We start from the raw sequence: 12,672 nt of genomic DNA, 5'->3' as shown, positions 1-12,672 counted from the left end.
ATGCAGCTCACGCAGCGAGGCATCTCTCTGGCTGCTTACCTGCACCCATGCAGCGAGGCATCTCTCTGACTGCTTACCTGCCTTTAATACAGAAGGCAAACCTCTTACAAATATTATAGAAATCCTATCATGAAAATTGAAAAACAGATGTGGCAACTTGCTCTAGCTAAGAGTTTATCAGAGCTGAAAATCTAAGTCTTCAGGCCGGTGGGGCCTCTCGTGGTTTCTTTGTCTCTCTCAGCCTAAAAAGGGGCTTCAGGCTCAGAGCATAACCATGAAATGTGGCTGGGTTGGAGTCTGATGCTGACATTGTTAATTTGCTTATTTGTTTGTTTCCTCTCTGTTTTCTCTATCTTAATCCTCCTGGGTAAGCCTTGAATTTATTATAATGATATCAGTATCCATTTACAAGTAAATTATCACATAGAATGACTCATTTAATCAAGTAGAGGAAAGTGATTGGGGTATAAGGGAAATGGTAACAATGGGTACACCATGTGGTAAAGTTTAAAGAGGTACTGTGAGTTGCATCTCTGTCACTGTCAGCCTCTGGGGTTCTCTCTCCACTTTCTTCAGCCTGTACCTGCGAATCCCAAAGCACGTTACCCAGATGAAATACAGCTCTGACAGCGTGCATACAAATGAGCAGTGCAGTCTATCCAAGACAGGCAGATGATGCATCTGTTCATGCAGGGTTCCCAAGATGGGACAACTCTGTCTCTATGGGAAGGTCTTCCTTGCATCCCAGAACTTCTGCCTGTACATATTAGGCTCACGCCTTTGTCTGGCTTGGCATCCTTTCCCCATATATCAACGATAGCTCTGTGTCAGGACTTGGCAAGTCAGAACAGGTGTCCAGAGTCTTCAACAAGGAAGGACGTCTGGCTAAACTCAGTCAAGGAAGATCTTGTATGACTCTAGAAATAATTTCCAGCTGCACCTTTCAGTAGAGTCCACACAGGCCAGCCAGAGACACAGCTCCATAGTGGAACCTGCTAAACAAATGAATTAACAAGAATAGCCGCTGGACCTCCCCAGCAAACTGTGATGTAATTATTTTTCACTAAACTGAAAAAGTATTTTCAAACTTCCTTCCCACACTTTAAACAAGGGTCTTCTTTGTAAATTTTTGTCTTTAATCATCTCAGCTTTGGTATTACAGAAAGAGCAGGGAACTATGCCGAAAGATTTTATAAATTAGTACATGTCAAAAGAGAGCCACAAATTGCATATTAAAGTTCCTTTTTCTGCTATACTTATTCATACCCAATCCTGTCATCTCTTCAGATGCGCACTCTGTCTTCTCAGTCTTCCTTGACAGAGCGTATGTGTACTCGGATTTCTAAGGTGAGAACTTTTGAAAAGCCACAGCTTTCTAAGAAGTCACACTAAAAGGTGCATGTTCATTAGATCTTTGGTTTTAGTTCCTGACTAGATCAGCAAACACCGACCCCAGGAGCTGGAATTGAGCCTAGCAGTGAGCATGCCCTTACATGGTAAGACCGTGGATTCAATCCCTACCTTTAGAAAGAGAAAGAAAACTATCGAATTGGCTCCTGTGTGTACTGTAGAATCAGTAAAGGAAAAAGGCAGAGCCGTGGGAGAGGGTGGTGGTGAACCAAATCACCAGAAAGACAGCAACGGGGTCAGCAAACGTGGCCTGCCATCAGTCTCGAGCAGACTGCTCACCAGAGCAGTGGCTGGCAGCCCTGCTTAAGTGCTTCTGCATACTGCTTTGCTTAAGCACCTTCTGCATGCTGCACATGTCATTCAAACTGACCTCAGGCCTCATAGCTGTGGCACAATAAGGAGACTTCCAGGGCTGCAAATAGGAAAGTGCCAGGGGACCTGGGCTGTTTCAGGGAGCTCACCATGAAGCAAGTGTGCAAACCACAGGGCACCAAACAGACTGGTTCGGAGGCTTCCACAGTAGTTCAATGAAAGATAAATAAGGACTCGCTTTTGCAGCCGCTCTCAGGACAGGAGCAGCTGGCATTCTCCATGGAAGTATCCATTTTCTCTCCGGCAGTTTCCAGGTTACCTTTCCCCAAGGAGACACTGCTGGTCCTTCTAGAAGAACTAAAGAATGAGCGTGGGCTCATTGACAAACAACTGTTTGGACTTCGGTGCAGAGAGGGAGGAAATTGCGGTTCTAGCAAGTGCTAATATCCTACACCCCAGCACTGTCTACGCCTCTGAGAAATTAAAACAGCCTTTCTGACTTGCGGGTGGTGATCCTGGGGGTAGGACTGCAGCCTGGCACAATCTCCAAAAACTGCAAAACTCATTGGCTCTGATCCTCTCAGCTACCTTGCAAACAGAGCAGCCCTTTCCTTCATTCCTGTGCCTAGTGGCTCTGTGCTATCACTGCTCCGACAGCTCCCAATTACAGTGGCCTCCTCAGAGTTACCGGGGTAATGCAGTGAGAACAAGGGTAGATCCACGTCCCAGAATCTCTGAAAGATTGTCCAATCTCTCTGACATACAGCATAATCAAGAGAGAGACAGGGACTGACCCAAGCCCAACTTGAAAAAGTCATCTTTAACTTGACCCTCACATGACAGATATTCCCACTGTTATAAATGTCTGCCTGTGCAGCCTCTGGCTCTACCTGTCCTCACTCTGTAATAAGCAGGAGAGACTCTGTCAAAGAAGCCTGGGTTGTAGATGCAGCCTCTGGGTGCTGAAAATCCTCCATTGGCAGGCCTTTAAAAAAACCCTTTAGGAACAGGTTCTAGCAAGCCAGAGCTCCCTAAATTCAAAATTTAGGGTTTCCTCACAGATTCAGGCAGCCAGAAAAGCCTCCAAATCTGAAGATAGCATCCCCCAAAAGAGGAGGGTTCCATAGCATTGCAGAGAATTTGGGTTTTCCTTCTAAGCTGTCCTTTAAAGAAATGCAGGCCAAGAAAGCATTGGGCATTCCCATGCTATCACCTCTGCTGTTAGGATTATCACCACACTGGAGTTCACCCCACTTCTGTAGCAAGCACCCCTTCGTGAAGCAGCTGCAGCCTGTCCCTCTGTCCCTCCTCCCCACCTCTGCCTCCTTCCCTCGTTTATTTAAGGAGCTTGTATTCACTCAATGGTTAGTTGGATTTGTTCTCTTTTCTCTTTCCGTGTGTTGGGTGTTTCCCTGTGTTTGCTTTGGCACACATGAGGAATATGCTCATCAATAGTAAGAGGTACCTGCTGCAGGGACTCCGAACTAGGCACACATGAACAAAACGACTGAGTGTGCTTTAAATATCCAGGGAGGATATATTTCAAAGAGAAACTGACTGTGTAAATGTCACATGCCTTTCAGTCAGAGTGACATTCATCAGCATGAGAACCATGTCCTGAAGCCCAGCCAGATGCAGAGGGCCCCATTCTGCCCAGCCGGACGCAGAGGGCCCCATTCTGCCCAGCTGGATGCAGAGGGCCCCATTCTGCCCAGCCGGACGCAGAGGGCCTCATTCTGCCCAGCCGGATGCAGAGGGCCCCATTCTGCCCACTGACCCCTAGGTCTGTGCTAGGTTACAAAGCAACACTGGGTAAAGGAGTATCGCCAAGACCCTCACCCTCCCGACTCTCCAAATAGAGAAATTCTGTACAGTTCCTAAATGTAACCTTTAAAAGGCTTTAAAAGGATTGCTAAGAGTTTAGCGGCTTTTTTAGAAGACACAATGGCTGTGCACATTGTCAGTGGTGGTTTCCGCCGACACAGCACAAATGGGTATAGATTCCAGCTCTCACCCATTGCCACCTCTTCTGCACTCGAAGTGACTAATACTTTGATGGCTCTTGTCTGGGACCTTGGAGAAGGACAGTAGTAACCAGCAGCCACCGGAACCACTAAGCATGAACTTTGGGGCCCCTTTCCATCAGCGCTCCACTCTGTGGCCATTCGGGCAAAGTAAAAGATCCCCCCTTGCTTTAGTGTTCCAGTGATAAATAGTTTATATGGACCTAATAAAATGCAATGCTTGGAAGAACCAGAAGAGAAATATGGGCAGAAAACAAAGTCCAGAGACTCTGCACACCCTAGGGAGTTCATCTTCTTCCTTCCAGGGTGATGATTTCAATAGTTTTAATGTGCAGAATTTTATTCATAAGAGAAAGGGAGGAAAAATTCGATTTCAGAAGCTTCTAAAACACTTGACCCCATGCTGCCTGAAAACACTCTGTCGTTCCATACAGCCTTAACCCCCAACCCCATTCCCTCTGTCAGCTTCTCTGTTGAATAGGGTTTACATCCCCTTCTTTTAATATCTGAGAGCTGTGGCATTTTTTTTAACAGACTGCATCATTTTGGAGTAACGTTCTCTCAAGGTGGGCCACTGAGATGTGTAATTACACCTTGTGGAAAATGGTGGTGGTGTGAGGGGTGTGGGAAGAGGTTATTGAATCAAAAAAACATGTTCCCCTATTCAGAAAAAAAATGACAGTGTGCAGGATGTCCAATTTCCTTCTGCTCTGTGACCATGGAGAGCAAGGCATCTTAACGCAGAGAAGTCATTGGTATTCACTGGAGCCTGCCTGGCTTCGCTTTTATTGTTTCGGAAACTTATTACTCTTTCAGAGTCGTTCCCGGGCTAGCTGCCTTTTCTTGGTGTATATGAGCTAAGGTAGTCAGAGGAAACACTTTAATTACATTTTAAGTAGAATAAAAGCATAAGTATATTTATGAAAATTCTAACAGAAGGTGCAGTGAGACCATTAACTTAAATCCCCCAAGTGCATAAAGTCAGGGTTTTTCATAATAAAAAAATTAAATCCATAGTTAGTGCATTGAATTGTACCTGCATATTAAAAACCTGCCCTAAACACAATACTGCTTCACTGCTCATGTTGTATTGGGACTCTTCCTGTAAAAAAAAACGTGTCATAGGGATATGAGGTGATGCTGTCTGTCTCCCAGGCTTCTTCTCGAGTTGCTGTTCCAATAGTGCAAGTCAACCATCAAAGAATCACTTGTGCGCTGCCCCCCAGATGTCCCTTCTGCCCTCTCTCATTGGCCCATTTCCCCCAGATTACCTGTGCTCTGATTAAATCTGATTTTAACGAACTTGCAAGTAATTTTGTCACTTGAAAGCTGTGAGGTGAGAGATGGAGGAGGAGTTGACCCTGACAGACACATCTAAGGGCAGGAGAGGCTGAGTGTCCCCTCAAGCAGACTCAGTCCTTTGAAGGGTCTCTGCTTTGGAGACTCTCCCTTGGTTGGCTATTCAATGGATTTGATAAGACTGCTCAAAAGAACCAGCTGGAAAGACATGCAGCATGAATGTTTTCTCCCAAGAATATTGGTTCAAGGTTGAATTCTAGCCAAAACTTTAACCTGTGTCATTTTAAAGGAAGCTGTGTAACTTTGACCTCTTACAGGATAAAAATAGGAAGCTTAGAGACCTTTCATTCTTTCCCAGAGAAAAGGGTACATGATATAAGTTTTATAAAGCAAGTCTTAATTTACTAGGAGATATTTAAAAGCCAACACTAGGTAGAAATGAATGTAATCAGTCCCTTGACAAGCAATCCATGGACAATCGTCTGTTAACTCCCCAGAGGAGGGTCTCAGGTCCTTGATATCCCTCTGTATATTCTGCTTGTAGGTAAGTTTACTGGGAGCAGCCCACCTCGTGGTGTACAAATACAAAGCAAAGCCAAACAAAAAGAAATGCATTCCTAGCCTTTTCAGAAGCCTGGTCTCTCAGGGGAAGAAAGAAAGAATGAGGCGCGTCTGCTAGGTGTGAGCTTGCAAATGTCTGTGGGCCGAGGTTACAGACTGCACGCAAAGTGGCCATACAGTGCTGAGGACCTGTGTCCTTGCCTCCACTGTTAGCTACTCTTGCTCTAAGATTTAAAACAGAACTGCAGTAGGTGGGTGCCAGGAGATGAGTAATCTCCACTGTGACCTTAACTGAGTTTACAGTCGCCTAGGAGACTTGCAAGTACTTTCCAGAGGGTATTAAGGAAGTAGACAGACCCACCCTGAGAAAAGCTGGCCCCATTTCTTGGGCTGAGAACAGAGTAAAACAGTGAAAATGTCAAACACCGGTGTTCCTCCGCCATAAGCTCCTGCTACCATGCCGTCCGCCCAAGTGGAAGGCAAGCAACCGTGTCCGAACCCTCAGAAACCGGGCCAAAATATTCCTCCCCCCATTAAGCCATTCCTGTCAGACCTACTAAGTTGTAGGAATGTAAAATGTAACTATCACAGGCTCTGAATGTAGGGCCCCATGGGTCAGGCCAGGGTTGCTCTGAGCACACAGCAGTGTGGAGGCTGTGGCTAGCTCAGCGTGCTAACTTAAACTCTACACCTACCTTCCATGCTGCTTTAGGCTTTAGGCATGTGAAGAAATATAAAACCTAAAAGTAAATGTTCTTAAATATTTTTAAAACATATTCTAGTAAAACACCTAATTTCTAAAACTGGGTCCATCTTAGTACAGTTTTCAAATTTAAAACTTTTACAGGGTCAGCAAAAGTCAGCAAAAGCCACTACAGCCAACCCCGGAAGCTCTCACCTCCTCCCAGAGTCCCCACGTGTGTATTGTGTATTTCCCAAGCCAACAATAAGAAGAGAGATACAAATGGTGTCCTTTCACAGAGCATTTGCTTGTAAGATTAGAGCTCAAAGTCTAAGATGCAGTCACTGCTTCTATAGGAGTCTTCAAGTGATGGCGTAGGGACGGCATAGGGATGGCGTAGGGATGGCATAGGGATGGCGTAGGGATGGCATAGGGATGGCGTAGGGATGGCGTAGGGATGGCGTAGGGATGGCGTAGGGATGGCATAGGGATGGTGTAGGGATGGCATAGGGATGGCGTAGGGATGGCATAGGGATGGCATAGGGATGGCATAGGGATGGCGTAGGGATGGCATAGGGATGGCATAGGGATGGCGTAGGGATGGCATAGGGATGGCATAGGGATGGCAGCTGTCCCATCTTCTCATAATACCCTCTGTTTGTTGTTTATCTGTTATAAAATACCTTTCTCCACTTAGATGACTCCCATGTTCCCAGCATAGACAGCTGTGTGGCTAAAGACAAACTCTCTTCCTCGTCTCTCATGTAAGAGAATGCCTGTTTTGTATCAGTAGCCAACAATAAGGCATGTTACTGTTGGTATGGCTTTACATTTTTATTACTTTTAAGTCTATTGCTGCTTCAGGTATGTCTGTGGGTGAGTGCTGCACGTGGCAGCCCATGTGCAGAGTTGAAAGGATAACCATGTTAGAGTAGGTTTCCTGGGCCTCAAACTCAGGTCGGTAGGCTGGCTTTCAAGCACCTTGATCTGCTGAGCCATCTTGCTGGCCCTTTAACATTTTCCTCACTAGATGCAAGGAGATGCAAACTAGGCAAGGAAGTTAGCCATGTGCTTTTAAGTAGAAATGATACTTGCCCTTTAAAGTCAGCAGCAGAGCAGGACTTCAGAAAGCACAGGGGTTAAGAGAAGGCAATGATTATACACCTACCTTTACCCCGTGAGGTTCCGCAAAGACGATGAACTCGGTCACCTTGAGTCTCCAGCTTAACGGTTTTCAACTTTCCTAGTGCTCCTCATGTTGTGGGATTCCCCATAAAGTTATTTTCACTGCTACTTCATAACTGTCATTTTGCTACTGTTACAAATTGTAATGTAAATATTTTGGAAATAGAGGTCTGCCAAAGGGGTCGTGGCCCACAAGTTGAGAACCACTGCACTGATGCCCACTGACACTCAGGAGAATAACTCACAAGATAACCCATCTAATTAAAACATTCTGGAAACCAGGGTGCTGAAAGAAGATTTGCTGACTGGCATCTCGAGTCAACAATTAAATTACAAGGAAAGGGTCACAAGAACTGCGTTTAGGTGTGGGGCTCTTGGTAAGTCCTGTGATTGCCACACATACCAATGACACAGCTACAGGATGAGCACCAGACCCGGTGGGAGGAACCTCTGCCTGTCAGGAGTGGGATGGGTTGTCTGTGCCTCTGTCACTCCCTAAAATGTAGCAGAAGCTCACCAGAAGATGTCAGAGTCTCCCTCAACATCAGTTGTCTTCTCCCGTCTTCCTGCAGAATAAAAAAGAGAAGAATAAAAAAGACCATTTTCGATGGGTAGAAAAGGCAAGGAGAATTGAAATTGGTAATTAAATCATGACAAACTCAAGGTAGAATTACATTGTTAGAAGTCAAATAATAGTTATTACTCAAACTGCGAAATAATTGTCATTCGGAGGATAACAAAGACACTTCTCAGAACAAGAACAAGAACAGTTGACTTTAAAAGTCCCCAGAGCTATTTTTAAACGTGTCCCAGGGCAGAGCCGAGTTAACATACTGCAGCTTGGTGTGGGTTGCGTGTTTATGATCTCCAGGTTATATAGTGGTCATTCTCCGGATGAAATTACCCAATGAGTTTTCTATCGTACTTTTGTTGTCTCAACTTATTAATAACTTTAAAATATTTTACATATCCTGTGTCTTTGGGATCTATAAGCCAGGAGTACATGACTGTCGCTTTAGTTGCTCATACACACAGTCTCTAATCTTTGTCTTTTTGTTTTTATTTTATATGTATGACTGTTTTGTATGTGTGTATGTATGTACCCTACATAAGCCAGAAAAAGAGCACCTGACCCAGTAAAGCCTGGGTTACAGATGGTTATGAACTCTTACGTGGATGCTTGGAGCCAGACCCAGGTCCTCTGCAAGAGCAGCAAGTGTTCTCTCCCACTGATTGATCTCCAGCCCTCCCCTACGTTTTTCACAATAATAGGTATATTTTAAAAGTAGGGACCTTAGATGGAGTTGAACAATCCACACTCAGTCCCTGTGTTGGTGGCACGGTCCTTTGGTCCCTGAATGCCGTGACATGGTGCCTATTGCTGGTTTGTGCCATGGGCATGCTAATAACAAGGCGTAAAACCCATGGGTGGGTCAGGTCTCTTTTCTGCCTACTAGCTGTGAACACTCATCTGGGCCAGAGAAACAAGGCCTGACGTGATGTAAAAAGTAGGAGTGGCAGGGATGACATCTGAATGAAGTCTGTAGCATGTGCATAGGTGGCCCCGGCCTCAGGTATCATTTGCCCCTCAGTGGTCCATGGGCTGGACTGCTCATGTTTCATCAAGAAGGAGCCTTTAAGAACCAGAGCCTGCTGGCAACTTCTTAGGTCAGCTGGGGGTGGCCCTCTGAAGGGATTGCAGAATGCGAGTCTCTCAGCTTCCCTGTGTTCCACTCTGACCCCTGACCCCCGTGTGTTCCTCACATGATGCCATCTACCACCAGAGGCCAAGCAGACAGGGCTGCCTAATCTTAGGCTGTGAATTAACGAGCCTTTTGTCTTTATAAGTAGCCTGCCTCTGGAACATCATTCAGATTCTGGAAGATGGACTAATTACAGACAGGTTTCCAAAGCCTTGAATAGCTTTTTATATCAAAGCAAATGTATACCCTAACAAGGCAGTGCCGCCCTTCACTCACTCGGTAAATATTTATTGGATGCGAGCTGTGAGGGGCTGAGCTCGCTCTCGCATGCAGCCTAAGGACAGGCAGGCATAGACTGTGCTGAGCACTGTCTACTGTGCACATGGTCCAGACGCTGTACAGCACATGGTCCAGATGCTGTACAGTCGCTCTCGCATGCAGCTCCCAGAGGACAGACAGGCATAGACTGTGCTGAGCACTGTCCACTGTGCACATGGTCCAGATGTTGTACAGCACATGGTCCAGACGCTGTACAGTAGCTCTCGCATGCAGCCTGAGGACAGGCAGGCATAGACTGTGCTGAGCACTGTTCGCTGTGCACATGGTCCAGATGCTGTACAGTCGCTCTCGCATGCAGCTCCCAGAGGACAGACAGGCATAGACTGTGCTGAGCACTGTCCACTGTGCACATGGTCCAGATGCTGTACAGCACATGGTCCAGACGCTGTACAGTAGCCCTCGCATGCAGCCTGAGGACAGGCAGGCATAGACTATGCTGAGCACTGTCCGCTGTGCACATGGTCCAGATGCTGTACAGCAGGGAGGCAAGTCTGCAGCTCCTGGAGTCCTACCTTTGCAGTGCCGGGGATGAGTTTGCCCAGCATCCATGGCACTGACCAGAAATAAGCGTTTCTCAATGCCCGTGTTACCCACCATGCGCTGCCTGTCACTTCTGTGTAGTGTTGACTATGCAAGGGCACCATGGGCACTAGAGAAGGAGCGAAAGCTCACCCGGATCAGGCTTCTCACTTGTCCACTGACAGCAAAAGGTATTTTCATTATAAGTGGGACAGGAAAGACCTAAGCCACCAGACACCATACATCCAGAGAAAATTCAGAGTATTGCAGGGTTTTAATCTTGATGTCACAAAGCTCTGACTTTCCCATTCCAGCACAGAATAACATTCCTTTGGTTATTTATTAGGGAGGAGAAAGAAAATGTCTTAAAAGAGTAATGAGAACTTGTAATATAATGAAGAAATTTAGGGAAATGTTGGGTTTTTTTTTTCCTCCTTCAAATATTCCAGTACGGCATTGTTTAAATAAATTTATGAAGTTTTTCTCTATGTCCTCTACCTCTGTGTGATGCTAGCCAATGCGGAACAAAGCTTGGGGAGAGCCAGATATAAAACCCCCGAGTCAGACAGCTTCATTCCTGCTACGACTGCCTGCCTGACCACTGCCCACATTTGAAGGACCCTCCCTCCGCCATTAAACCCCTCTGTTCACTACATCCAACTGCTATGCTTAGTGTCTCACACACTCTCTCACTCTCTCTCTCTTCCAGAGCTTCTTTGAAGGACAGTCTGCACCATGGGACTCCGCTAAGAAAGACGAGAACAGAATGAAGAATAGATATGGGAACATCATTGCATGTAAGTGGTGGCGGCTGCAGTGTTCCCACACACACACACACACACACACACACACACATCCCACCCCAGGCAGGGCTGGATCCCAGGCTCGTGCTGTGAGAATTTACCATGCAGTGCCTGCCTTTGTATTTCCTGCGAGAGCTAATGTCAAGGCCTGTGCTAAGTGAAGGAAGAATCGTCTGTGACCCCCAACCACCTCAGCCATCCCCCCGGGGCCTGGTTTTACTTTTAGACACAGGAGCTATGGGACGGAGGTAGTGTCACGAAGCAGAGGAAGAAAATGCATTTTGGAAGGAGCAAACATCGGAAACTTTAACGTTCCCCAACTGCTGCATGGGAATGAACAGACATAATGGCTTGGCTCCCAGCAGGCTTTGTGCACGCAGAGCTCCGCATGCTTTGGCGCATTAATCCTCTGGACACTGGGTTAGGTAGGTCAGTAATAGCCCCATTTTAAGGGCAGGAAAGCGAAACTCAAAAGTTAAATGATAGTCTCCGTATCACAATACTCATTAGCAAAGGGGCTAGAATTACATCTCAGAAATTCCCAGCGCCTGTGAAACCGAATGCTGCCATCCATAATGCCTCAGACAGCTTTTAAATCGAGCCCAACCTCATTAATGTTCCGTAACCATACCGAGGCTCGGAGCAGATTGATGAGCCTCCTTCTCCCAGGGCTCAGACCATCCATCCTCTGCGTTCAACTGCTCAGAGTCATTCAGGATGGCATCAAGGTGCCAACGGGCCCACGGTGGTCGCCTAACAGAGTCCAGGCTACTTATGAAGGAGCGGAAACCAGCAACAGCGTGAAGCTGGGCCTGGGGGGGGGGCGCCTCACTCATCATCCTGTTACTTAGAAATGAACAAACTTGGAGGGTACAGGAATTTCAAGGGAGCTGTGTATTTGCTTTATTGATTATAAAAGCATAGCTCCATTCTGCTTGCCTGCCGGAGCATTCCTTGGCTTGGCAGTACAGTTGCTATGGTCGTGACGCCCCGACATTCCCTGTGCTTTTGGGAATGTTCTGATCCATTCAAGTCCCAGGTTGCTAAGCACTTGGAATGTGGCTGCCATGACTGAGAAACCGATTTTTTTTTTTAAACTTTTGTTTCCTTCTCATTATTTTGAGTTTAAATAACATGCAAGACTAGTGGCTATTGTAGTGGATGACTGTTTTCGTTACTTTTCTGTTCCCATGACAAAACACTGGGACCAAGGCAACTAATAAAAGAAGCATTTAATTTGGGGCTCACAGTTTAAGAGGCTTAGAGCCTGTGACCTCCGTGGCAGGAGGCATGATAGCAAGGAGGCAGGCATGACACCAGAGCTGTAGCTGAGAGCTTCTATCCTTATCAGCCACTAGGAGGCAAGAGAGAGAGAATCCTGGAAGGCGTGGGCTTTTGAAACCTCATAGTTCATCCCCATTGACACACCTTCTCCAACAAGGTCATGCCTCCTAATCCTTCCCAAATGGTTCAAGCAACTGGGGACCAAGTATCAAACATAAGAACCTATGGGGGTCATTCTCATTCAGACCACCACAGAAACACATATAGTTGGCATGTTTCATACAAAGAAAAGAGTAGGGCTTACATGGGACACGCAGGGTTCCCACGGGATGCACAGGGTTCCCACCAAGCCTTGCCTTCCTTTTGGCTGCCAATATCAAAAAACTGCTGACTTTTCAAGGGTATGAAGGTTGCATCCTTGTGCTTCACTGACTGTTTTTTTAAAAACTCACCATGGTTGCTTTGTGTCTGTACCATTGTCACAGGCAGGCAATTTGCCCCGAGGTCTAGAGTCTGACTTCCCCTTGGTGTTTTCATGCTCTGGGACACTT

General features: G+C 46.3%; 1 protein-coding gene across 7 annotated transcripts in view; it reads left to right on the top strand.

Annotated features, from left to right (window-relative positions):
- The window catches only part of Ptprm (protein tyrosine phosphatase receptor type M), a 705,361-nt gene that overhangs the window by 597,696 nt on the left and 94,993 nt on the right, over positions 1 to 12,672 (top strand). For all 7 annotated transcript variants that reach the window (XM_031368638.1, XM_031368643.1, XM_031368642.1 and 4 more), the window contains one exon: positions 10,744 to 10,831. In XM_031368638.1, coding sequence (XP_031224498.1) covers positions 10,744 to 10,831 — 88 coding nt within the window. The remainder of the gene's footprint in view (positions 1 to 10,743; positions 10,832 to 12,672) is intronic.

Source organism: Mastomys coucha, unplaced genomic scaffold (assembly GCF_008632895.1).
Source record: "Mastomys coucha isolate ucsf_1 unplaced genomic scaffold, UCSF_Mcou_1 pScaffold14, whole genome shotgun sequence".
Classification (NCBI taxonomy): Eukaryota; Metazoa; Chordata; class Mammalia; order Rodentia; family Muridae; genus Mastomys; species Mastomys coucha.
This window is presented reverse-complemented; position numbering and strand designations above follow the sequence as displayed.